At 38.7% G+C, this 25,724-nt stretch overlaps 2 protein-coding genes across 3 annotated transcripts in view; one reads left to right on the forward strand and one right to left on the reverse strand.

Annotated features, from left to right (window-relative positions):
- Position 1: 1 nt before the first annotated feature.
- On the forward strand, positions 2-8,268 carry CNIH4 (cornichon family member 4). The gene is made up of 5 exons (XM_064446342.1): positions 2-165; positions 1,533-1,601; positions 2,656-2,768; positions 7,334-7,474; positions 8,067-8,268. Exons 1-5 carry the CDS (start codon positions 97-99, stop codon positions 8,092-8,094), a joined length of 420 nt encoding a protein of 139 aa, XP_064302412.1. The 5' UTR covers positions 2-96; the 3' UTR covers positions 8,095-8,268.
- A 4,667-nt stretch (positions 8,269-12,935) lies between these two features.
- WDR26 (WD repeat domain 26) overlaps positions 12,936-25,724 on the reverse strand; it is a 32,821-nt gene continuing 20,032 nt past the window's right edge. For both annotated transcript variants that reach the window (XM_064446344.1, XM_064446343.1), the window contains 6 exons: positions 24,522-24,641; positions 23,634-23,779; positions 23,026-23,104; positions 22,311-22,440; positions 19,407-19,592; positions 12,936-17,873 (listed from right to left, as the gene is read on the reverse strand). In XM_064446344.1, the coding sequence (XP_064302414.1) occupies positions 17,848-17,873; positions 19,407-19,592; positions 22,311-22,440; positions 23,026-23,104; positions 23,634-23,779; positions 24,522-24,641 (687 nt within the window). In that variant the 3' untranslated portion in view covers positions 12,936-17,847. The remainder of the gene's footprint in view (positions 17,874-19,406; positions 19,593-22,310; positions 22,441-23,025; positions 23,105-23,633; positions 23,780-24,521; positions 24,642-25,724) is intronic.

A 25,724-nucleotide genomic window follows, 5' to 3' on the forward strand; every position in this document is an offset into this window, starting at 1 on the left:
GCACGCTGCGCGGCGCCGAGGGGCGTGGTGCGGCCCTGCTTGGGCGGAGGGGGCGTGGCCTACGGCGGCCGGGAGGGCGGCGGCCGCGGCGGCGGGATGGAGTCGGTGGTCTTCATCTTCTCGCTGATTGACTGTTGCGCCCTCATTTTTCTCTCCGTCTACTTCGTATCCTTCTCCTCCGGGACTGGGGTTCCCCCGCCGCCCCGGGGTGGGCCGGCCCCGCTGAGGCGTGAGGCGCCGCTGAGGCGCTGCTGAAGGGGGGGCGGCGGGGCCGGGGGCGGCGGGGCCTTGAGGGGCCGGGGCCGGGTAACGGCCGCTGGAGCGGGGCGCCCGGGGTGAGGAGCGGGGGAGCTGGAGGCGGGGAGTGCCTCGCTACGGGGAGGCGGCGGGTGATTCAGCGCCTGAAGCACGTCGGCTGCTGGGAGCGCCGGGGCTCCGGTGCCGGCTGCGGGCTGCCGGGGGCCGGGGCTGCGGGAGGCACATCGCGCCGCGGCGGGAGCTGCGTGTGCTCGGCGTCATGTAGGGGAGAGGGGACTGAGAGTACCTTCACGCCCTCGGGAACGGCGCAGACCTGAAAATACATGGCCGGACGATAGTCTGTTGCTTGTAAGGATACATTAAGATGACTGTGAGTTCCTCGGCAAACAGAATTTCCTTATTCTTTGTTACAAGCTTGCCAGCAGTTTTTGCTGTCTGGTGTTGTTCGCCTGTCAAAACACTAATTTGGCTTTCCCCCCCCCCCCCCCCGAATAAAAGAGAATTGTCTCTCATGCTACTTCAGGATCTACCCAGTTCTCCTAACAAAAAAAAAAAAAAAAAGCACAGAAAGAAAATAATCTGAGAAGGATAGGTTCTTTGTTGAAAAATGAAAAGATTACCTGATGTTTAGAGAGAGAAAAAAATCTCATGCTTTTTCATTTTCTTGGAGAAAAGGAGCATGGTACAGGACACAACATGATGATGCACATACGTGCATGCTAAGCCTTCTTTGAGGGGACTTTTCTGTCTGAAATCTTCCCATTTCAGTTGCTGCTGAAAGTTTGTTTGATAATGATGTTGCCCTCTTATTTCCAAGCAAAGTATGAATTAAACCAATGTTGCTGTAAATGTAAAAAGAGTAGATCCCCTTATTAAAGCTGCACTATTTAACTTTATTGTGAGGAGAGTTTAAAACGTGCCTTAACTTTTTCTTCCTTTTAAGTTCTGGTTTCAAGTGTTGTAGTAATAATTCTGATACTAAAAATATTAAGTTTGCCTCCCTAGTCTAAGTGTTAAACTGAACTTTAGCACTTGTGCAACAGTTGGCGTTGGAAAAACATAATAAAATTACTTGGCCTGATGATAAAATGTGGCCTAACTTCCTATCTAAAGTAGGAATGAGTTGTAATTGATTGAAATATGTCTTTGGCAGATCAGCTGTAGAACAAGACAGTCTACTCTGAGAGCAGAGTGCTCTCCCCAACTTATTGGATAAAAATAAAGCTTTGTGTATTCTGAGTTACCGTACCGTTTTTCCTTATCTTGGACTTCAGATAATTACACTATCAGATTTGGAATGTGACTACATTAACGCTAGATCATGCTGCTCAAAACTCAATAAAGTAAAGTATTCTGCTTTGCATTTAACATGGTTTAAGAAAACAGTCCTTCATCTTACACATTACACCCATTATCTGTGATGCTATCTGAAGGGCCTTGATGGGCAATATTTTGTGTGCATCCTCTATTTCAGTCTGCTTGTCTTTGTCGGATAACCGTTTTTCAGCTAATTCAGTCATGAAAGGCTGTTCTTCTGACCCTTGGTGCTCTGAGATGGGCTGCTACTCTAAATTCGTGGGACTGAGACTCAACTCTTTGCAGAGCTCTTGAGTTCTGTGCTTTCGTTCGTGTAGGTGTGCCACACCAAGGGTGTCCACTCATGACTGACCTCTGGGATCTTCATAGCAACTTTCTCCGATGCTTCTGCAAATTTGCTAATCTCTCTTGAACAGTAGAGTGTTTTACTGTGATAAGGAAAAGTACCTTTTTAACCAAATCTGCTTAAAACTGATTTCATTAAATCATTGTGGCCTTCCCGCATGGGTGTTGACTTTGATTTAAAAGTATTTTCTTTCTTAATGTAAGAGAGAATGCTACAGGGTACTATCACGCCAAAAATGTGTCATTGCCAGGCGCTGACCCAATTTTACTATGCCAGTTTTCATATTGATTAACTTTTTTATCTGTTCCAAGCCTGAGGGTGTTGCATGTCCTGTGTCTGTACAGACTTTAATTATCTGCCTCTCACATTCCTAAATCCAATGTTCTCTGCAGTGATTTCAAATGAGCACTGTATACTTTCTTAACTCCCTTAAATGCTTGTGTCATACAGTTGTGTTCAAACAGCTGCTGTGCTTCTATCTACTAATTGTTGTAATACTTGGATAAAGTACCTCTGTTATTATATCTTAGGGTCTGATTTCTGGCTTACTCATGTGGAATCTGTCTGAAGGTATTAATTTCCCGATATTGGGATGAAATCACATGAATTTTCTTCTTCCCTGAATTTTCTGAGTTTGATATGATTAGAATCAGATGACAACTCCATATGGATCTTTTCCAGAAAGGAATTTATATTTGCGCATGTAACTTTTTTCTTTTCTTCCCTTTTCACAGTGGGTGGTCCCTGAGGTGATTGGCCATGCTGTTGTAACTGTATTAATGCTTATTTCATTGCACTGGTTCATCTTTCTCCTTAATTTGCCAGTAGCAACATGGAATATATATAGGTAAGTGCAAAGGGGTTTGTGTGCTGTCCTCCCCCCCCCACCCCCCATTACTAGTTTAGCTTTAAGTGTAGTATGAAAGTAAATAATATGTCATGATGAGAAGTTTCAGTTGTGTTCTTGAGCTGCTAACAGCCTTCATGGATCTAACTAACGTAAAACTCTCCTCTCCTTGCAATTAAAATTACAAGAAACCCAACAGTGTAAAGGTTATGAAGCTTTTGGCCTTTCCTTGCGTTCTCTTTAGTGCCCAGGGATCTTCATTTGTGAGTCATTCCCAAGTTCACAGGAAACAATAGCACGTTAATTGGGATTATGAAGTAGTGCTGCAAACGTAGTTGTTAATTTTTTTTTTTTCCTGCTGCGCCTTCATGCCTCAGAGATATCAGCATAGAAGTACTTAGGTCAGCATGGCCAATGGCTGTAAAACCATGGGGCTGTGGTGTTATCCCACACACCCTCCTTCATTTACTGTCTTGTCTCTCCCCCTCATTTGCATTGTTTTTGGTCCCCCATCTTGCCTCTTTGTATTTGGAAAGGTTTGCAGACTTCTCACCTGATGACAGCTATCAGAGTTACTGGTCTTTGTATACTGGGCCGTCCATCGCTTTGAAATGGTTTACTCATGCAGGGGTTTCCGTGTGGTAACATTGGGACTATCGGTTCAACAATGTTCTTTTTACTTTATACCATTTGATGTGCAGAGATTTGCACCTTTACAGGTGTTACGCTAATGAAAACTGGGCGTGGGTTTGTCGCAAATTATCTCTAATCACCGTACTACAGGAAGTCCAAAAGACCAAATGTTTAAAACATAGGTATGAAAAGTTGGCTGCAGTTCTTTTTTGCCTGAAGCTGCTAGGGCTAACTATTTGCAGGGATGGGTTGAGTTGCTGGTAAAATAAAACAAGGTTTTGTAGCTGTCATTAAAAAGAAGTTGAGGATCCCTTTACTGATAACCTCGTTATTCTTGGGCAAAATAGCCATGCATTTATCGCCCCTGTTTTCTCAAAACTGCTTGCAAAGCCTTCAAATGTTTCTAAGCTGGAGTAACATGAGGCAGTATAACTTGCCTGCTTAATAAACAAATGTTGCCTAAATGGCAACATAGGAATAGTTTTGTTTGGCCATCCATATGTACAACTGTATTATACACTGTTGCACAAAATGACCGGTGTTCCTGTTGGCATCTGCTGGCAAGTACGGAGTTTTCCTTTGGCGTTTCATTTAAGCTGGACTGTTTCTACAGAGACACTAGGGAGAGAATGCATTTTTTGTGAAGGTTTGAAGATTCGTTGTACTGGTTAGCATTTTGCTGCTTCCTTTTGCTTACTTATGTTAATGTTTAAAGTAGCCACTTGCTTTTCCTTCTAAACCTGGTCAGAGAGAATTTTAAAAGGTACAATTATTTCTATTTCCACGCTTCAGGCAGTAAGCTTTGATTGCTGTCTTGAATTGATGGCTCTTATTTTGTATTTGTCATATGTGGGGTGGACACTCTGAATAACCTAAAATCCAGGATTGTTTCCTCAATTTTAGATGTGTGGTGTAGGCAATAAATGAATATGAAAATATGATACTTCGCCTGTCCTACCACAAGAGATGAAAATGTTAAGCCTGTGTTGCTAATCCTGCCTTCTTTCTGAGGATCGAGCAGTTTCACCCACATTAATAGCCTGGAATATCCCATCTGTAGTGAAGGAGTTAAAGGTCTGCAAAAGCAAGTGCGTTGTTTAGCAATGTAAAGGAAATCTGATGAATTGGAATAGAACCTGCATTGACCCAGTGTTCAGTGGACAAAAGATATGGTAGTCAGAAAACTGGTGGACTGTAGAGTAGTTTGAATACACTGAAGAGAGAAGGTGTCAATTGCTAAACTAGGATTAAGCGGGGACAGATGAAGTGTGAACCCATTATTGTGCAAGCTTCAGCATCAGCTGAATGCATTTGAATCTTCTTCATATGTTACAGTATTCAGAGAACCAATTTCTGGAGTAAATGTTGCTGCACGTGAATTCAGGAAGGTTTAAGGTTATCATTCTACTCCAAGATGAGTACAGAAATCAAAATAGTTGTGTTGAGGTTGAAGAAGTATGTGCTTTGTCGTATATCTGAATGATAATAGAAAGGTAGGATAATAATCCCTTCCTCTTATTCTGTTTCCTTCAAAACCTGCTTAATCTTGATAAGTAAATGGCACAGTTACAGTTAGTATTGGCTTAATTTACTAATTGTCTCAGTGATTTCTGTGAATGTAGAGAGGTTTTGTGTGAAAGGGGCATCAGAAACAAATCCCAGGGAAGATAAATTGGTAGAAAACAGCATCAGCGAAGACTTTCAAAGCTGCAGCATCTTTATCGTGACATCCTACTGGCTCTTCTTGTTCAGCATACTCAGATGCTCGTTTAATTTGGTTTACCTTTTGCTGAATTTTGTAGTGTCTTATACAATCTCCAGTGAGACATAGTTTTGTCTTACATTCTTGTTTTAAAACTAGATATTGAAGCAGCTTATTTGAAATCTAATATTTCAAAATAGATATTTTTTAGCTCTTAAATGTTTCTTAGCCCTGCTACTGTGTAAAAGCAGAATTATAAAGTAAATGTTGAATGTGACTAGGCAAAAAAGAAAGCAACTCTTAAAGTTGAACACTTCCCTTTCTTCTTTCTTATATAGACATGCTTGAGACAGTAGGTCAAAATAATGTGATTCATGTCATGTCTTTATGTAGATTATACTCCTCTTAAAAATGGAGGAGAAAAAAGAAAAGGTAAGAAACCCTATCTTTAAAATACAGTGAAAATTCTGGCCAGGACTTCAACAGCCCTTACAAAATTGTGTCATCTGGAGGGAAATGTCCTGTTGCTGTGGCAGCCGCTTCCACTGAATGGAGATACTGGAGGCACCTACGTGTATCTTCATTAAAGCTGACAGTTTTCTGGTCTGGGTGGTTTTGCTACAGTTTTTTGTTGTTTGGAGTATGACAATGGGCTTGAGTTTTGTTTGTGAGCATCTAGCATCGTTGTGTCCATGCCTACAGTTTCTTAGATGTATAATATAAGCTGTACTAGCTTGTGGGTCTCTTGGAAAAACTACCTCCTGAATTCCACAAGCTTTAATTAAGTTGTTTAAGTGTTATCATTCTTCTTAAAAAGCAAAATTAATAAATACTTCCTTTATGGCACTCCTAGAGATATAAGAAAACTATGCACTCTATTTCTAGGATAAATCGGTACAGGAAACCTGTGTTCTTCCTTTTATTCCAATAAAATGCATTACATTTCCAGTAAATGGACAATAATTTGTGTTATAATACTAAAAATAGAACAATTGTGTAAAACTTCAAATTTAGAAAAGACTTTCAAACTTTAATTATTTCACATGAACTATTTGTAATGGCACATAATTGTCTTTGTTATTAATCAAATATGCTGCAGTGCTTTTTAATGCCTCTGTGAAAGAAAGACAAATACTGTGGTCGTAATTTTTAAATTTTTTTGGTCTCCTGCTGCTGCGAGAAAACATCCTTGTTTCTTGTTCCCTTTCTTCCCTTCCTATTATTGAAATGAATGTTGCAAGAGGTGGGGAATGCCTTTTGGAGTACAAGTGGTGCCATTCTTCAAGTATATAAAGAAAATCAAGAAATGTTCTGTTCTAAGGCCTTACTTTTGCTCAGATGTAAGACCAAGAGGTAGATTCCCATGTAGAAAGGGCATTATTCCAGGAAGGTAGAGCCTGTATGACATTTAAATGAAATAATAATACTGTTATAGGCTGAGCTCAGCTGGAATGAGAGCTTCATGTGCTTGCATTTGCTCTCTTGAGTAATGGTTATGACAAAAGAACATGCTGCTTGTTGAATTTTCACAGGACATAAACATTAGTTTTGTTCATTTTATTCTTCCTTTTGCTTACATTTCACTTTGTTTCTCTCAGGTTTTGTTCTTATGTGGGTTTGGACAGCAGCACTTGAACTACTTCAGTCTGCCCAGTCTCTCATCCTGTCAGCCTCAGTGTCTCTGCTGAGATAACGCAGGATGGTTACAAAGATGGGAATCATACACAGATCCTTTGTTTTGTCTTATGCTAATTCATTTTGACTACTGGAGTTTGTGACTATCTGTGTGGGGTTTTTTTTGTAAATAAATCACTAAAAATTCATAGCTGAATTAATTCTTTTCCAGTCCCTTTCATCTAATGCACCTTTCCACTGTGATTGGACATTTCCTTCATAACACCAAGTAACTGCAAACAGCAAATAAAATGAACCAGAATCAGCTATTACCTGGAAACTCTCCCATTTATTATATGGGAAGCTGGGCTGATGCTTTTAGCACTTCTTGTTCTCTTCTTTGTTTGTGGGTTGTAGTGACAGAGATACATGCAATATCCTGAAACTGAAATAGAATTAGAAAAGAGCTCCCATATGTTGAATTGTGAAACAGCTCTTCAGATGAAAGTCTCTTCTGTGCAAGCTCTCCCCCTCCCCTTCACCTGACACTCCCTAATGTTTTGATGACTATACTTCTGTTGTTCTGTTTTGGTTTTTTTTTCTCTTAAACTTTCAGGTACATTATGGTGCCAAGTGGAAACATGGGGGTATTTGATCCCACAGAGATCCATAACCGAGGACAACTGAAATCACACATGAAGGAAGCCATGATTAAACTCGGCTTTCATCTGCTCTGTTTCTTCATGTACCTTTACAGGTTAGTTTCAAAAATTGCTCCCACAGAACAAAGGAATGTCTGCCAGCTATTTTTATCATCTCCTCTGTTCTACTAGTGTAATTGCTGGTATTTGTGTCTTATCTTTTTGCATCCTGCTAAGCCTCAATAATATATGTTGACAGCTATCTGCGGGCTCATTATATGCCTTTATTCTTTCTGATCAAACATTGTTTGGAAAGTTGGACTACTCCTTAATCTCAAAGCCACTATAAGTACAATATTAAGAGTTACACGATTTCAGCACCTAGAATAATTAGCCTATTTAGAATGGAAATCATCTTGAGGACCAAGTTTATTTTACAAGTTCTGTTTTAGAAAATAAGGTTGATCTGGCTAAGTCAGAAATGGATGAGTTCTGTGATGGGGCAGCTTACTCCACGATGGAAGAATTACTGTTCTTCTACAGCAGTACCGCTTCTGCAGGCCTTGTCTTTGTAAGCAAAGCACATGGCATAGTTGCCTTGGCTTTCTATTTCAGGATCAAGCACAGTTCTCTTGTGAAAGAAATAGCTGTTCCTACTTGCACGTGCTTCAGTAACCCACCGGTATTATGTTTTCTGTTTTGTCACAGTATGATTCTGGCTTTGATAAATGATTGAGAAGTTGAAAAAGAACCATTAGCTGCCAAATTGGGTCATCACTCCAGTGACTGGTTGTGGAGCCACAGACACCTTCCGAACATACCTATATCAGTGTCGTCATGCAGTATATTTTTCCTCTTTGAACAAGAAATATTTTTCTGTATTTTTAACATAAAATATTTTCAAAAGACATTGGATTTGTGTAGCCGTTGTTTTTGTTCCTTTACAACCCAAACTGCTGGGGCTGCTGCTTCTATAAGGTGAAATCCTTGCTTATAGAATTGGTCTCACAGGAATTAAATGGTGAGAAGGGAAGCTCATTTCAGCTTGCATGGGTTGATAATAATGGTAGTTCCAGAACAAATTTAAGTGTAGCTCTGATGTCTGCTTCTTACTGAAAGGTGTCAGGATGTGCCTCTGGCTGTCAAGCTGTCCTTTTAGAGCCTAGTTAGAAGCAGCACCTGGAACATAGGTTTTAAAGTGGGACAGTAGCACAGCTTGCGTCTTTGTGTCAGTGTTTTTTTCCAGCTAAAAAGCAGTAGAATAAAAGTTACGCTTTTCACCCCTCCCTCCGACAACCTACATGAAGTCTTGTATTGGGATGGATTAAGGTCCCTTTGTGAAGTGGTGACGCTTGTGCGTAGAGTGAAAAACATAAATAAGAAACATGATGAATACTTGCTTTTTCCCTTTAACTCCTATTTTGTCACTGAAATACATCATAGACCTCCATGCAAAGTAAGCATGCAAAGTTGGGGTTGGTTACAGAGCAAAAGACTATCTGCAGTCACTATTCCATGAACCTGCTCTTTCCATATCCAGTCAGTGAATCAAGAGTATGTCTAGCTCAGGCGGGTGGTCTGGTAAACCACAACCCAGTTCTGATGTGACTCTGCTTCAAAGACAACAGCAAACTAAGTTATTTTTGTGTGGCTTTTGCATCAGTGATACGTACATAAACCTGAGTTTGTATCCTCACTGTCTTTACATTTTTTATATGTATATAGAAACAGGTTTTTTGAAACAAACCCGTCAAGTGGAACACATCAAAAACACGGTTCTGTGATCAAGTCCTAAAATGTATGAGCTTTTCCTTCTCAAGTACTTGTTCTTTGGCGTATAGCTGTAGTTAGCAGATGGTTTTCATGACCAGCAATGAAAAGACAACATTGAAGCTTGATTAGATACCTTCCGTTCAATGTTTGTTCTAGGAAAAGGTTGGCTTTACATTTATGATGGAGTCCAAGTTCAGCTGATGCAAAGATGAAAAACTGCTGAAAATTATACTCATTAGAAAATAAATAGGGAAATAACTACCACAGCTGCATGCCACTGATGACTTGACACTACAAAAATCAAACTACAGGAAGTACTGCCTTATAAAGCTAAAATACAGACAGGATGTAGGTCTGGAAAAAGGAGAGCAAATAAAACTTCAAAATAGGAATGTCAGTAACTTTTGTAGAGCCTACATGGTAGGCAATTAAGTTATCTTCTCTGAATGTGAAAAAAACATGCTATACATATCTTGGGTTTCATCTCTTGGGAGAAAGGGTAGTGTTAGTAAGCTGCTTGAGTTAAGTCCTTGCTGTAGTGCTACTGGTAGATAAATTTCATTAATGATGTTTTACACTGAGAAACATTAATCTGTATGCCCACCACTTAGACTAGCAGTTTTATCTTATTCTAAAGACGTGATTTTGAGGTAAGAGCTCTATAATTGATTAAAATGTTTGTAAGATACATGGTCTTCAATGGTTTCTTACTAGCAGCACTTCAGAATTTCAGTGATGGCATTAGATAGGGTAGATCTGTTCCCTAGTGGAATTGGAAAAATTTATCACTTACTATGAAAAGCTTCTGTTCTCCTTTAGTGAGGAAAGTACTTCTTCAGAGATGGGATCAGGACAGGAAAGGATAAGGGAAAAGAACAACCTATCTGTAAAAAAGAAATAAAAATGGGGATCTCACTTTATATCCCTGACCTAGAGGGATGTTATTGTGGATTCCTCCCGTCTTCCTTCCTCAAGAATGAATTATTAACCATGATAGACTACTAAAAAATACAGATGTTTTTAAGTGGTGGCTGTCAAATATTAAACAAGTTATATTTCTATATGAATGCAAACTTCCCACTCTACTTTCTTTATATTAAAAAAATTATCTGTTCATTCATATCTAACAATGTGTTTTAATAGTTGTGAAAACCTCAGTAGCAGGCTCCAGAGACTACAATTCTGCTGAGTAATTACACTGGTGATTTTGAAGCTTTCCTTACTGTACAGGGCTATTTCCTGTCTGAACCAAGATCTTCACAGAGCTCGGTGTTAGCAACAGGGAAAATGTGTTTGTAATGGCTAAAAATGTAGTTCATTAGCTGGAAATAAGGATCCTACAGTCATCTATCTCTTGGGAGATCCACAGAGCACAGAAATTTTACAGTAGTAAAAATCAAAAGAAACTCCCTACTTTCTGGATCTCCATCAGGGGAGAACAGGGTTATTTAAATCCAAGCTTGCTGTACGGAGTTCAAGACAATGACAAACTTTAGACCAATTTTAAATAAAAATTCACCTAACTTCATCACTATGAATCAGTGTGAGACCAAAATAGAGGTTCCCTCTTATTCACACACCAGAATATATTTCCCTTTGGAACTGAGGTATGCAAGTATAACTTCATGAGGGGACTGTTAGCTTATCCTTCAAATGATTAGCTGTGATTTATAGAAAGCTCTTAATCCATGAAAATAAAGCTGAAGTTGGCCTACAGGGATTCTAACTTTTAACCAAGGTTACTAAGCTCTTTTCCTCACCCACAGTCTAGCGCCTAGTGAGTTTGCTAAGATACTAGTCATTCAACAGTTTTCAGAGAGATTAGATAGCTGTTACAGTACTGTGCTTGCGAGGGGGAGGATTAGTTCAAATACACACAATAGCATATTTCCCCCTAATGAATCATTACAGTAGCAGACTATTAGTTATTTCTCTTGTTTTATTAAAGAATATACTTATATCCTCATTCTACTAAACTACTGTTTTATTCTAAAATAGTTCTGTATTATGGAACGTAGTAAATCAGGGATTAATAGTATTACCAGTAGTCCTAAACACAGTTCTACATGCAGGTTAACAATCAACCTGCAACCCTGATAAGCCCATAAAAGCAAATCTTTCTCTTTTCAGTATTGGCATAGCTTTTATTTAATCCTTTTTCTCACAAGGTGTTGTCTAGGATTTTGTACAAATGGTAAGAAAAAATCCCCAATTTTTTGCCTCTAAGGATATTATGAGAGCGGAGGTGGTGATAGAAAAATTTAGGCTATACTGACCACCGTGCACTTATCAGCACATTACCTTATCTTTGGTGGCAACCTTAGAGGTGTACAAACTTCGCTGGTTACTCTTCAGAGCATTATGGATCTTTTAAAATGAGGAGATGATGGGGGCTGCCATCTTTCTGTAGTGAGTAGATAGCCTAAGCATGTGCAACACATGCAGCGTAGCAGAGGGGTGCATCAGGCAGCTCAGAAAACGTAAGCTGGGGGATAAAGTGACAGAGTTAAACAGAAACTCCCTCTGGAGAAGTACCCCACCTCAGGCAGTTTAGATTTAATCTTATTATGAAATGCTCATCTACTCTCAGGTTCCTTATGTAATTTCTTTTAAATAATCTGAAGGGTTTAAAAAAATATAAAAATTACACTTAATTTAAATCTTACATATGCTGAAATTTCTGAGTTCTGTAGAAATCATATACCTGTTTCTCTTGCAATCTTCTCACCAGTTAAAGGCAGACATAGGACAGCAGATGAAACACAGTAACAAACCCAGCCAAAAAACTAACTTCTTTTGTCTGCCATGTGGATCATTTATGGCTGAAGTGGGTCAGCAATCTAACAACCCTCCTGCAAACGCTAGTACCCAAGGGAAGCAGCACAAAGCAGCACGTGGAAAAGGATAAGGCATGCCCGTTCTGTTCGCACCTGCGTTTAAGCCACGATTATCTAAACACCGCTCAAAGGGTAATAATAATACAGTTAATACAGAGGTGCTCCTAGAGGGAGGAAAGTCTTTATCTAATCAATGTAGAACGTAAAAGAATTTAAAAATTGAATGCATTTCAGCAAAAGGTTTGAGTTTGGAAAACCTACAGGAAGGGGAGGGCAAATTTAGGCACAGCTTTTTATTTAAGAGAACATTAGCTAGAGCTGAATAAAAATGCCTAAAATGCAGGTCAAAGATGAGGTTTGTGTTAAGGCACAGGGGAGAGGGACAAGAACGCAGGGTTAAGTTGGAGGGAACAAAGGCAACAGTTTAGAGGTACCTTCAAGAGCTCTCAGCCACAGAAGCCGCATAGGTCAACTTCATGTAGAAGTCTAGAGGTCTCTGATCTCCCATTTAAGAAAAGTCTAAGCAAGAGATAAGTACTTTAGGAGCACCTGCTTAATATGAACTACCAAAAAAAAAAAAACCAACCACCACAAAACCAACTAATCACCTGAAGCGCCCTGTTTCTGGTATTTAAGCAAGCTCCAGCATTAAGGAATCAAGGCTCTCACTGAGCCTTGAAGAAGCAGCTGTTCAACAAGTTAGATAAGCACAGAACAGGAGACAGGCAAGTCGACTGCTAAATTTAGTAAAAACACAAGCGTGAGGTCAATTAGAGCCAAACATCAAGAACTGGAAAGCCAGCACGCAACACAGAGAATTCATCTTCGGCTAAACTGCAACCAATTAGATTTCCTAGCGAGGAAGTGAAATGCTACAAATATGGAAGAAATCTATAGTTAACGATCAAGAAATGAACATCCAAGTCATAGTCATGTAAGTGAAGTTAGGGAAACTAAGAACTATTCATTCCAGTTATTTATTCTGTTTATTGAATTGAAAGAAAGGGAATACAAACATTTCTGTTAAGTGCTGTGCACCAACATGGAAAAAGTGTATTTTTTTTTTTTAAAAATCCTAATAAAAACAAATCAGAAGTTAATGTAGTTCCAATTGAACAATTTTTAAAGATATGTTTAAAATACTACACATTTATAAAATAAAAAAGTTAAAACGGTGTTCTGTAAATAATTAGTAAAACAAGTGAAAATAAATACGAGACCCAAAGTTCTTATGTTTTTAATGTAATATAGCAAAGAAATTTTTAACTACTTAATATAATCCGAGGAGAGTAACAAAAATCCAGAAAGTTTAAGAACGCAATCCTTTGAAACATTTAATATCAGTCCATAGCAAATAGTCATTACATACCAAAAGCTCTAAGTGTTAACTAGTTCCACCACAACTCCATATAAATCTTGACAATTTAGAAATCTTGAGATCAACAATAAAGTTCTTTTCTTGATCTCTACAGCTTGGTTTGTAAGTACATACATGCTTTGAGGATCCATTTTGTCCCATGTGTTTTCAAGGAGCCAATAACTTTTTCCATCTGTGCCTAAAAATGTTAAGATTCAAATCTAGCACATATACCCTAAGAATGAAAAATGTTTAAGAAAAAAAAAGATGGGGCACAATGAATTTCAAATTTATAAAAATATATTAACCAAAACCTTCTGGTCAAAGGACACTTCACATACACACGACAAAGTATGCAATAAAACATGACAAGTACCTAGAACATTTGGTTCTCTGTCTGCTTATGGGACACACGCACACGCACATTCATACCAGATGGGAGGAACACTCTCACAGACGTTTTATTGAATCCAGATTATCTGGATTAATAGACAGAAAACTTGTCTACAGTTTATTTCAACAACTAGAGGCAGCTACTGCAGCAGTAGTTCAACACTGCACACTTCAATTAAGTCCACCCTGTTTAAAAAAGTATCAGAGTTAATGCATTTTTTTCTTTCTAAACATTGTTAAATGTAGCAGTTTTCAGAATTAAGTATGGGAGCTGAAAATGGAGTCAAGCCAATGTGAAAAAGACCGGAGGTCAAAAGGAGGATTAGCCATTTATGGGATGGGTTAATAGTCATCTCAAAAAAAAAATTAGATATGAATGTATTTTGCAGCTAAAAACATGGACAAACTATTGAAAGTGCATTTTTCCTCCTCCCCCTTCAGTTACAGTAGTTCATCTATTGGTCAGTAAATCCTGCTTTTTATGTCCGTTCCTCTTTCCCTACCTCCCTCCCCGTTTGGGTCTGCAACAGCTCCTCTCAAGCTACGGCTAATTGTACGAGTCCTGGTTTCCTGCTAAGGAAGCCTTCGAAACTGATTTTGGGTGGGAGTACAACTTAGCAGTGTAAAGATATACAACTAGACACAAACTCCCAAGAACATACTGAGTTTTATTAAACATTACCTGTTTGAAGCCAAGTTGAGAAGTAACTGGCAAGATCTGGATAGATTTCTAGCTTGCACCTTTGCTCTAATCATAAAAAGAAGTTAACTTTAGGAAAATTTTAGAAAAGACAGAGGGAATTTAAAAACAGAGGTGTCATTTCCCCCCACTCCCCTCCCCTCCAAAACAAGGACAGATCTAGCATTTTCCCTTTTGTGCTCCATTGTGCCTTGAATATTACTTACCTGAACAGCTAAAGAACATTCAGATAATAAAATGCTTCAGCATGGTTTTTTTTTTTTAATCCTCCTTGACAATAACCTGGGGCTACTGTGAATATTTTAAGCCTACAGCTGACCAGAGAAAGATACAAAAGGCGTACACGCTTACAGTACTTTCTAACACCATGGGTCTGTTAGCTAGAAATAGAGTAATTTATTGCAGGTGTGTACTCATTCCAGCCTTAGAGTCCAGCCTATGAACATTTTTAAGCACATGGAAATCAACATGTTGCAAATGAGCAAACTTATTTGTTCCACCCCATCCAGTCTCATTTTATAGTCTGTGCACAAAAAGTATTGGTACTTTTCAATTCACATATCATGAATACGTGACATGTTAGAAATAGTTTAGGTTCCTCTTTAATCTACACGTTGGGAGTGGTAGTTGTTGCCACTAGATCTATGATGTCAGTGTACTGTGGGACCAAGTAGTGTGGCAAAGTGAAGATTACGCTCACCGTTCTCTCATCTCTGCTCTTCACCTGCGAGAAGCAGACAGCTGCACAACGTATTGTTATTGAGACACTCGGGAAACGGTGCCATCTATACAGAGCTTTCCTTTATGTTGCATAGCTGCACCACAAAACTAGAGATACTGGAACATGCCCTTCACCCTAGCTCTGCTTCTAAATACCCAAAGTGTATTTTAGAGGTACAAACCAAGTCCAGAAGAGAAACCCCAGAACACAGGGGCAGTGTTTTTGCAAAAGTACTAAGTTTAAATTTTTCATTACAATGCACTGCAGTGGAAAGTAGGCATCAGCCCACACACGCCCCCACACAGCTTGTATCAGGTAAGGAGTCTCACTTTGTTTAGCTGTGGCCTCCACATTAAAAGTGCCTGTTGAAGTGCATATGAGACTTTAAATCTAAACTTGAGATTTGATCCAGCCTTCAGCCCCTGCCTCAAGTCCCCATTGAAGTCCCATGAGTATGAGGTAAGCAAGTAGTGCCAGACCATTGTATGAAGCATCAAAACCAGGATTATTCTCCTTACTCTTGCTAAATAATGTTTTGTTTGAAACAGAAGTTCCAGAGTAAGACAATACTAGGGTAACTTCCCAAGATTCACATACTGGCATTGGTTATGAATTATACCATGTTTTGAACATATAAAACACTGTTTACAATTTAGCTATTCAATTTTTATTTAGAACCCAAAGGTTTAGCTTACTCAAATTTGACCTTAGGAAGTTTTCTGTTTCCCTGCATCACTGATGCCACAGGAACAAGACTGACTCACTGTCTTAACTAGGAAAAGAAACAAACAGCTTCCTCTAGAACTAGCTAATGGAAGGACGACTGAGTTGTAGTCTTAAGTTTACACATGTATTCCCAGTACTGTGGAACAGTAACTGCTATTGAAGAAATTCACCTTAATTTTGAGACAAATGTACTAGATGGAAGATAAGAACATTAAGTTCCTACTTCATTTTGGAGGTACTAAGAGGAGTATGTCAGATTCAGGGCTGGTTTCAACCAAACTACCAGCATCTTAAACATGATTTCAGTTTGCACGCAAGGCAAGAAAAAACCACCACCACCTGATGGCTACAATCTTAGAAGAAAAAAAAAGAAATCTAACCTGCTAAGCTTTGCTTTGTTTTTCTGGGAAAGAAAAAAGGGACTGCTTATGTAAAACACCACATTCCCACTCAAAGTGGCTACACATCTCTTCCCAGAATTCCAGCAAACCTTCCCCCACCCTTCTTCCACACATGACTAATCAGGACACTAGATTATTCTCTCATTAAAGGATGAAGTCCACACTTCTGTTCACACCAATTGTTGGTGGCATGCCTTTCCCTGCTTTCCACCCAGGGTGGCAAAAGGGAATCCAGTGCCATCCCATAACAAATTTGTGTGTAGTGCAGAAGCACAGGCCATCTGTTTACGTCAAAAAGAATGAATACTTAAATTATGTCTTCCTCTTTTCTTAACGCGGGATATTAGTGGAACTATCGCTAGATGTGTCAAGATGTTCACAGCACCAGCTTGCAACAAGGTCTGGGAAAGGCATTTAAATCTGCAAAGTTAAAGTATAGTCTCAAAAAGAAAATCTATACACCTTTGTTGATCAAACAAAGAAAAATTTCCATCATAAGCGTTTAATTATGATTTGTATGTTAATTACTTTTACAAAATGTTGACTTTGTGAAGAAAGGATTCAACACATTCTCCCCTCGAGGTGTAGTCTACCTTTTATGAGCATTGTTGCATAAATTTATGTAATCAAAAAAACCAAAAGACTGTCTTGTTTAAACTCTTAGTCTGGTGGTACACTCCGAATGCTTCCCCACCCCCCCAAAATATCTGTGAAGATGGACAGTGAGTTTCTCCTTCTAAAACAAGCTTCACTGCCTACATAAAGCTCCTTCCAGACACTGCCTTTGATTGGGTCTCCAGACACTCCGGAAAAGCATCAGTGATACCGTGTTTCACAACACTTCTTGTATTGTTTTAATTCCAAATGTATACAAATGAAGTCATTTTAATCCTATAAATAATTTATTTTTAAAAAATTGTGCTGTTAACCCCTTTGCAGGGCAACGAGCTATGTGAAAAGTACAAAACTTTTTGTCAAATGTGATACTGAGAGTGCTTTTGACATAGTTCATTGGTTTATCATCTCAATTGATATATATACTGCGCAACGGGCAAGGCTAGAATCCATGAACCAAGCTGCAAAGATCTCAAGCTAAGTAAGGCAGAGAGACTTGAGAAACAAGAGAAGGAAATACTTTCCTATCCAATGTATACTCTTCAGACTAAAGCACTCTTTCTATCAAGCCTTCTAAACTGTTAAATAAAGTGTTCCAAACAAGCATTTAAACTTCATTACACAGAAGAGCAACAAGAACAGTAGCCTGCCAGACAAAAAGGCAGGAGGGAAAAATATATATACTGAGTTCAATGGTTAGCCTGAATGTAGCACAGTTCTTCACAACCGATGGGGGGGGTAATTTCAACACGGTGTCCAACAACGTTCTAACGACGTGCTTCATCTTGACTGGTTACTATGAAGCAAGGTGGTAAATGTTTGGCCCCAACTGGGCTTCAGAAATGGTTCTTTTTCATGACGAGCATGTCTGTCCAGCTATCAATCATGTTTGTTTGCACCAAATCCCAAGCCATTTAAAATACGACTAATTAAGTTAAACTGAAGTCGTCTGCTCCAAATTCGCCATCAACTATCCATGCTACTGCATTCCTCTGAGCAAAAACAAAAACATAAAAGAAAGAAATCACACCTTGAAGATCTTACCAACAGTTAATATTTCTAAGGCCATCAATAGTGTATTTACATAAGTTTTACTGAACATGCAGCAGTTAATGGATCTTATACTGTAACTACATCCCATGCTAATAATTTCTTATTTAGCTGTCATTATTCATATTAATTTAGAGATTAATTTAGCATGTTAGCTGTTCGTACACAAAAAGCATCTCTTCCAAAAAGAAGTAACACACATTTGCATTCAAGTTCCAGGGGAGCGTGCTAATTACAAAGCTGTCTGTCATCCATTTAAGATTCCCAAGTTGTTAGGTGCACGGAATAATACCTACACCTCTTATGGAAAGCACTGCTGTGAGAAATCCTGTTTTATTGTATTGATTTTTATGGCATTTACTAGCTTGCTTTATGGAGGAGCTAAGAAACAGTGAGCAAGCAGCTAATTGGAAAAAACCAAACAAACAAAACGAGTAAAACCAACTGAAGGACAGGCTCTGAGTCCTTATGGGTGCATTCAAGGTGTTACAAACAGGAGATTGGCCAGGCTGGTCCACCTAGTCCAAGACCAGAAGCAGATGTGTCAGGAAGCATAGGAGCAGGGAGAGGAAGTAATTCTTCCTCCTAATATCCTTCCAACTTTCAGCCATTTTCACTTAAGGGTCATTCTGAACTAGAAGTGTTTGCTTCTCTAGTAGCACCCAAGGAATTTCTCTTTGGCTTTGTCTGGGTTCCCCTTGAACTCACTGTCCACACCTAGTGCCCACGAGGTCCTGTGGCTATGGGATATACTGTATTTCATTTTAATGTCTATTGTATATTTTTACCACGCAGTTGAATGTGTAATGACAGAAGCCCATAAACTGCAGAACAACCCCTGGTTGTCATCTCATTAACAGTTCTGGCGGGGGAGGTAAGAAGAGTTGGGAATGAGTGTGCATTTTGGCAGTGAAAAAAGTTGCATTGTGTTTCTCTCCCAGACACATGTGATTGCTGATGGTTAGGAAAGAATCAGCTGCGTGCAGATTTTACAGTGGGAAACTTCACTCTCGCCAGACTTTGGAGATTCCTTTTATAAGCACTGTAATGCCATTATTCAATTTGCAGTGTGGTCAGAATGAATTATTTAAATTTTAATAACACTATGTTATTAAGCCTCAAGCACTGGAGACAAGATTTTCAAGAAGTCTACATAAATAAATTGATATAATCCTGAGGTCTTAGTGACACCACACTTTTCTATAGGGCCATGTCAGAGATTTGAGTATCATTTTGGAAATACCCATTGTTTCCTTTTTATTCCACAAACATGAAAAAAAAAAACTTAAAAATCAACAGCCATACATAAAAAAAATCAGTAACTTTTTTAGTAAAAGTAATTATTCTAACCCAAGAGTTAAAGCCTTTTTCCATCCTATTTATGGTAAAGAACATCCATTGAACCAGCTGCCCGTGATGTCAGCTTTTAGTGATCAGAGAACACACACACACACACACACACTCTCACTGTTTACCTTCAATATCCTGGTTGTCTACAAAAGGTGCTGGTCCCCATATTCTAACAGTGCCATCATCAGAGGCGCTGGCCATCATGGATGGAATCTGCGGGTTCCAGCTCACACAATTAACAGTACGTGTGTGCCCTGTCAGCTCCGCAATTGGCAGCTCGCTACGCTTGTGCCAAATATATACTTTGTGATCTAAAATATAAATTTAAAAAACATAATGAGAAACATTGTTTTGCACAGACAGATTTGTTGTATCAAACAGCACTTCCACACAAGTACTCAGCAACTAAAAACCCATTGATGTTGTAAAACTCACGTCTGGTGAACGTGCGATAGCACTAACAAAGTTTTTCTTCTAAAAGTGACCAAAAGAATACGGGTAAAGCTCTTCCACTAAGAGACACGTTCCCTTTTAACACTTGCAAGTCTACTATGCTTTGTATTTGAAGAAAAACATGTCACTACAATGCAAATAAGCCAACACATGGCTAAAAAAAAAAAAGGAACCAAGCTCTCTTAAAGACATGGAGTTATAGTCTATTTCAAAAGGAAGTCTTGCAGACTTATTTTTTCCTTAAACAATCATATTTACAGGTTAGTGCATGCATTATAAAGTCGTGAGTACCAAGGCAGAATATTTACAGCCACCACCTGCTGATGAGTACTAGATAAGATCACAGCTCTATGGTTTATGAAATACATCTTGATACTGAAGACCTAAAACATTCCAGTGAAAGTGCAAACAGAGCAAATGAGGGAGGGCAAAGCTTAATGTCTCAAATTGTGAACCATTACTGTCTTAAACAATTAATTCTTGCATGCTATTTAAAACTATGAATGTGTACATATTAAAAGTAGATGCAATAAACAACCCTACAGATCTCGTTTTGTGATAGGAAGCTTTTAATTACTTCTAGTATGTTGCTAGAAATAGAATAGTGAACTAGTCAGACACGCCACTGCAATTTTTAGAGAAGTGTTACTGCTTTATAACCAACCATATTTAAGAATAAATGACTAAAGGTGGTTTCTACCCTTCCCCCCCTCCACTGTAGACTAGCAGCCTTTAACAAGTCTGTGGGTTGACCTCTAAGAATGTCTTTGGAATATTCCAAACAGAGCTATACAAACCAAACAAATATGTATTACAAGTATTACACAAAAGCCTAGTGTTTAGGTCTAGCATATCAAAAGAAAAGTATTTTAATCCATTTGAAAGGTTTTAACATAGATGTCATTCTGAAGGCTTAGTGATCTTCCTTTACTCCTCCTCCCAACCCCTAACAAAAACTTGCTCTCTGACCTACCTGCTAGAATAGCATCATGGAACCATGTGATAACTCAACTGTCTTCTGCTGAATCGGATCATTTGAGTACAACACCTTTATATATACTTGTACTGATGCAAATGTTCCGGTTGTGTTTACATTCCATTTACAATTTCAAGACTACAAATCCACGCTATTCAACAACCCAATTCACTCTCTGCTTAAATGCTGGACACACAAGCCTCTGCTGCATGGGAGAATTAAAGCCTAAACACAAACCAGTATTTTGGTGCTTGTCAGAATGTCTGCATTTTGTTTTGGGAAAAAGCAAGTTAGGGAAATTGGCTGCTGTGTTAATCTAGCTATCAGAAAGAGGCCTCCCTTTTCTTCCTGTGGACACAAGTGTTGGAAAAAAGCCTACCCAGCTGACAGCATACCGTAAGAGGTTATGACAATGTAATCAGTTACTTTTTTTAAAAACGCTATGACAATGTGATCAAAAATAATTTGCTGGATTTTTAAGACTCATTGACTTTCTCAGTAGCCACATTTACAACAATTCAGTGCAAAGAGGCCACAGCTTCAGACAGTCCAAATCTAAATAGAGTGGCATCAGTTTCAAGTACTGCTTGGTAGTTTAAGACAATGAAGATAATAAAGAATAAATAAATGGGGGGGAAGACTGATGGACCATAGTGTCTACACCTACACATGCTCATCAGTATGGCTCAACATAAATCCTGCTTTGGGGTAGTCGGGTCCCAAACCAAGATCCCTGGTCAACCATGAAGATTTTCACACTGGATTAGAGGTGCTGTCCTTCAGTCATTGTATTCCACTGGGTCTGGTCAAAGGGTGACATTTAGTTTTATTTTAGACTGACTCAGTATTTTCCAGAAAAGGATAGTAGTGATGTCCTAGCCAACCTTATTTCATAACAGCTGTGAGTTATTTCATACTAACAGTGATTTCTTACATATTCCAAGTGTAATTCTTAACCCTGCATAGGCTTGAATCTTAAGTGACCTCCATGGGAGGTGATGGCACTACATCAGTGACAGAACTGAATCAATTCAACATATAAACCATTAACTAATTTCTACTCTTGCCAGACAGTTGAATAAAAACATACCACAAAGCCTTTGATCACCAAGAAACCCTACCAGACTATGTCAACAACTGCTTAATTTGAAACTATGCTTAATTTGAGACTGCTCCTTCTGTAATTAAGCTGACAACTCTATTGAAATTAAAATAACCTCACCACACCTGTATCTTAAACAGGCAAATGAAACTACTACTCCCCAGAAGTATTTTTGATTCAAACCATAAGCCTAAGTATCATACCACAAAAAGAAAAAGCGTCAAGAATACCCCACCCACTTCTAATTAAAACTGTGTAGATGCTTTTGCTTTAGGAGCAACACAGAAGATTCATTAATGTTTTCTACTACTACCATCCTCTCAAAAGAGTCTTTCTGCTAGCACACAATTATTTCTTGAAGTATGCCACACTCAGTGCTCCTCAAACTTACTTACTGAACCAGTTGCTTGCTTTTATAGATAACAGCTAACATTATAGAAGTACGGTATGGAAAGGATACACTGCTCCAGTTTTCTGCACAAAAGGGAATGATGTTACCTTCACTGCCACTTGCGATGAAATCTTCATTATGGCCTCCAAAACATGAGTGAATTGTGTAAAATCCTTGTGTAACACCTTGATACTTTCTCACTAAAACTCTGTCTTGTAAGTCCCATAAGTGAACTCCCTGGGAATAAGTATAAAGCATATTATTTTATCATTAAACATTATTCGTTATATTCTTTCCAAACACTAAAAAAAAAAGACAGACATCAAACATGGCGAAAGTACATTACTTCAGCCAACTTCAGTACTATTACTAGATCAAGAGAGTAAAGATATACCAAATTACTAGATTAAACTTCCAGTCCATGATCCCTTCTATTCTGAAAGCTCCTATTCTTGCCCAAGGTTCCAAAAGTAGAAATAAATAAATAAAATCTAATTCTTACCCCACCAAAACATGTCAACCTACCACAACTCTTGCTGTATCTGGCTTCTCAATACAATAGACAATATTAACATTTAGTAGTACATATTTTGTAGTATGAAACTCAACTATAAATCAGTCAAAAGAAATTAGTGTCAATAATAAGATTGCCTTCTTGTCAGAGAATGCCATGCTATATTTATGAATATTAAGGCCTTCATATTACATGAAATACAACTGGTTAATATCAAACATTCCTTCTAATTCATATCAAAATGTTTAAAAACAGCTAAGAGTTGCAAGCAGATTTATTTGCATTTCCATTTATCATCACCAACTTACCTGAGTTGCTACATTTAACAAAGCTAAACGGCCATTTTTTGAAATAGTAAACGACATAATAGGGTGATCTTCTTGTACTCTGAAATGGTAAGACACATCAGTATTAAGAGTACACTTAACCAAACAATGATGCAATACCAAAACAAAAGGCATGTCCTGCCTCTGCAATATTATCAGGGAAAGACAGTTCTGAATTTGCAATTAGGTATGCCTCTATGTCAGTACAAGCCAGCTCTGCAATAGTTTGCTCATACTTATGACAAATCCCAAGACCAAAAGGCACTTCAGACCTCAAACCCAACTCCTGACTTCAAGACAGGAGCTACTAAAATATGTCAGGAATTGATAAGATGACAACTCTTGATGACAGAAATGTCAAAACACCCACAAGAAACCTACTCCAGTGCTTATGAAGTGATTTCTAATACTTGATCTAATGCTTCTTGCTGCAACTGGAACTCACTAATTCTTGTCCCATGTTATTCTCATCCTCTTTTAATACTGAGAGCATTCTAATAACTTATTTCCCATCCTGCCCCACAAATCCTTCCTCAACCACCTTCTGACACTAAAACCAGGAATTCAAAACCAAAGAAAGAGGTAGTTACATGTTCCTGTCTGTAAGATCCTCAAAGTTATAACCCCGAATTCGCTGGTGTGTGTCCGATGCTAGAACAGTTTTCCCATCACTCAAGCACCAAAGGCATTGTACTCTCACCCCTTCCCAGGAGTCAAGGAGATTACCATCTAAATCCTGAACAGGAAAAAAAAAAAAAGAACTGTTAGTCTCAAGATTTCTGAGGAGTTGTGACACAAGCATGTTTTTCACTTTCTGTTCAGACAATTGCTACAGAACGCAATCCTACCCTGTAAGAGGACTTAATGAATTAGGACTTGGTTGTTTTAAAGCAAGTGCTTTTGAGGTATCTGTCCCAGAGAGCCGAGAATAGCTTTTGTCACTTTTCTGATACGTGACACATGTCACATCACAGAGCTCACCTTTGCAGTGAGAGAAGTTTGCATACTGCACTATTATTCTGGGCACCAATTCAGATGACAAATAATCAAGGGTAGGACGAGACTGTGGACCTCCACTCAAAAAAATCAACACTAGTCAAGTAATGAGAGTTTCAAATTTCTGTTTACGCTAAGCCAAGACAGCATGCAAAACCTAAGACATAGTCAAAATTCTGTGGAATAAACAACGTTTGTGGACAAAGGTAGTACTTTTTATTACTGTATTTTCCAGAGCAGCTAAGAAAAGAACTCCCAGCCCACAAATCCTCCTTTAGGCAGACAAAGGATGCTTGAACCCTTCTAACTGCTACATATAAAAGTGCTAGTGAAATACTGGCATTAATGTATTGCTTCTTGGAATTACAAAGGATCAGAAGTTTGTGTACACACACACAAAAAACCCATGAACCTCAGACTTGACTGTGACTAAACTTTCGTTTCTTGCTTTGTTTTCAATGAGACAGATGCAGAGAACTTACACACTGATAGAACTGTCCACGCTGACCTCCCGTTACAAAACGCTTCCCATCAGGATTCCAGGCCACACTTGTTAAACTGTCTTCATGAGATTGGCTCATCTTTGTCCTCAGCTCCCCCGTCTGGAAAATAAACAAATGCAGCAAGGCCTTTTACCAGAACCCTTTCCCAAAAAGGCATTGATAGTTTTATCTGACATGCATGTTTGGAAGTATATGTGTTCCAACACGTTTACTAAAAAGCAACACAAACCTATGAATAATACAATAAAAAAAGGTAGAACAGCATCTTCAGTGACCCTAGACTTGATCTGGGACAATTTGCCCCTCAAGAGGGATGGACTAGTCAGTCAGTGTGTCAGGCAACTGGAAGATTACAAGTAAACACAGGAATTAAAAGAAGTTGGAAGAACACATAAGAGAGAAAGAAGCAATATGAAATAAAAAAACCCAAATCTGGAAAGCAAGGAGACAGGAGGAGACTAAAAGGAAACAGAGATGACAAAATACATTTTAGTAAAAAGCTTTGAGTATCAGAGTATTTAGAACATTTTCCTCCCTGAGCTAGAGCTCTCCATGCCAAAATTTAGCTTTCATCTGTAGCTTATAATGCTCTTGTTTCACAAGACAGTGTGCCAATGAATGGCTTACCATTGTCAGAACAGCAAGGGCTTCTCTTTATTCCCTTGTGCCAGCTCTAGTGCTCTTCACTGAGCCAATTTAGTCAATTAAACAGAAAAGTATTCCAAGGGTGAAAAAAGGGAACATTTTTGTTTTAGGAAACTAAATTAGTTCAGAGTCCAAGGCAGCACAAGAAAGACTATACAGCCCACAACAGATGCAGGGGAAGCTTTTATATCAACTCAAGTGCCCATAAAAATCAACAGCAGAAAAGGATTTTCAAATTCATGGAGGAAATGGCAAAATGCCCTAGTGTCTGCCTGAAAGATAAAGTTCTGAAATCATAAATTTAAGCCTCTGTGGGTCTTCCACTAACATCACTGGGAGGATTACACAAAGTAAAAACAGCTTGCATGTTTTACTTTTGCTACTTGTTAAAATCTTCAATGAGCAATTGCTCCCCTTAGGTTATCATTCTGCCCTGTTTCTCGAGTAATTTACTGTTCTTCTGTCAGTAGCTCTTTAAGGTCCTATGGATTTATGCCATCCTTTCTCAGAAATCATCGGTAAGCAGATACACTAGAA

The sequence above is a fragment of the Phalacrocorax carbo genome, chromosome 3 (assembly GCF_963921805.1).
Source record: "Phalacrocorax carbo chromosome 3, bPhaCar2.1, whole genome shotgun sequence".
In the NCBI taxonomy this organism is placed as follows: domain Eukaryota; kingdom Metazoa; phylum Chordata; class Aves; order Suliformes; family Phalacrocoracidae; genus Phalacrocorax; species Phalacrocorax carbo.

Bases quoted from the DNA above. Each gene is read 5' to 3' on its own strand.
- CNIH4 (XM_064446342.1), top strand. From the start codon at position 97: ATGGAGTCGGTGGTCTTCATCTTCTCGCTGATTGACTGTTGCGCCCTC. The intron at 1,602-2,655 runs GTAAAGTATTCT...CCCTTTTCACAG, and splicing joins GCTGCTCAAAACTCAATAAA to TGGGTGGTCCCTGAGGTGAT. The intron at 2,769-7,333 runs GTAAGTGCAAAG...TTAAACTTTCAG, and splicing joins GCAACATGGAATATATATAG to GTACATTATGGTGCCAAGTG.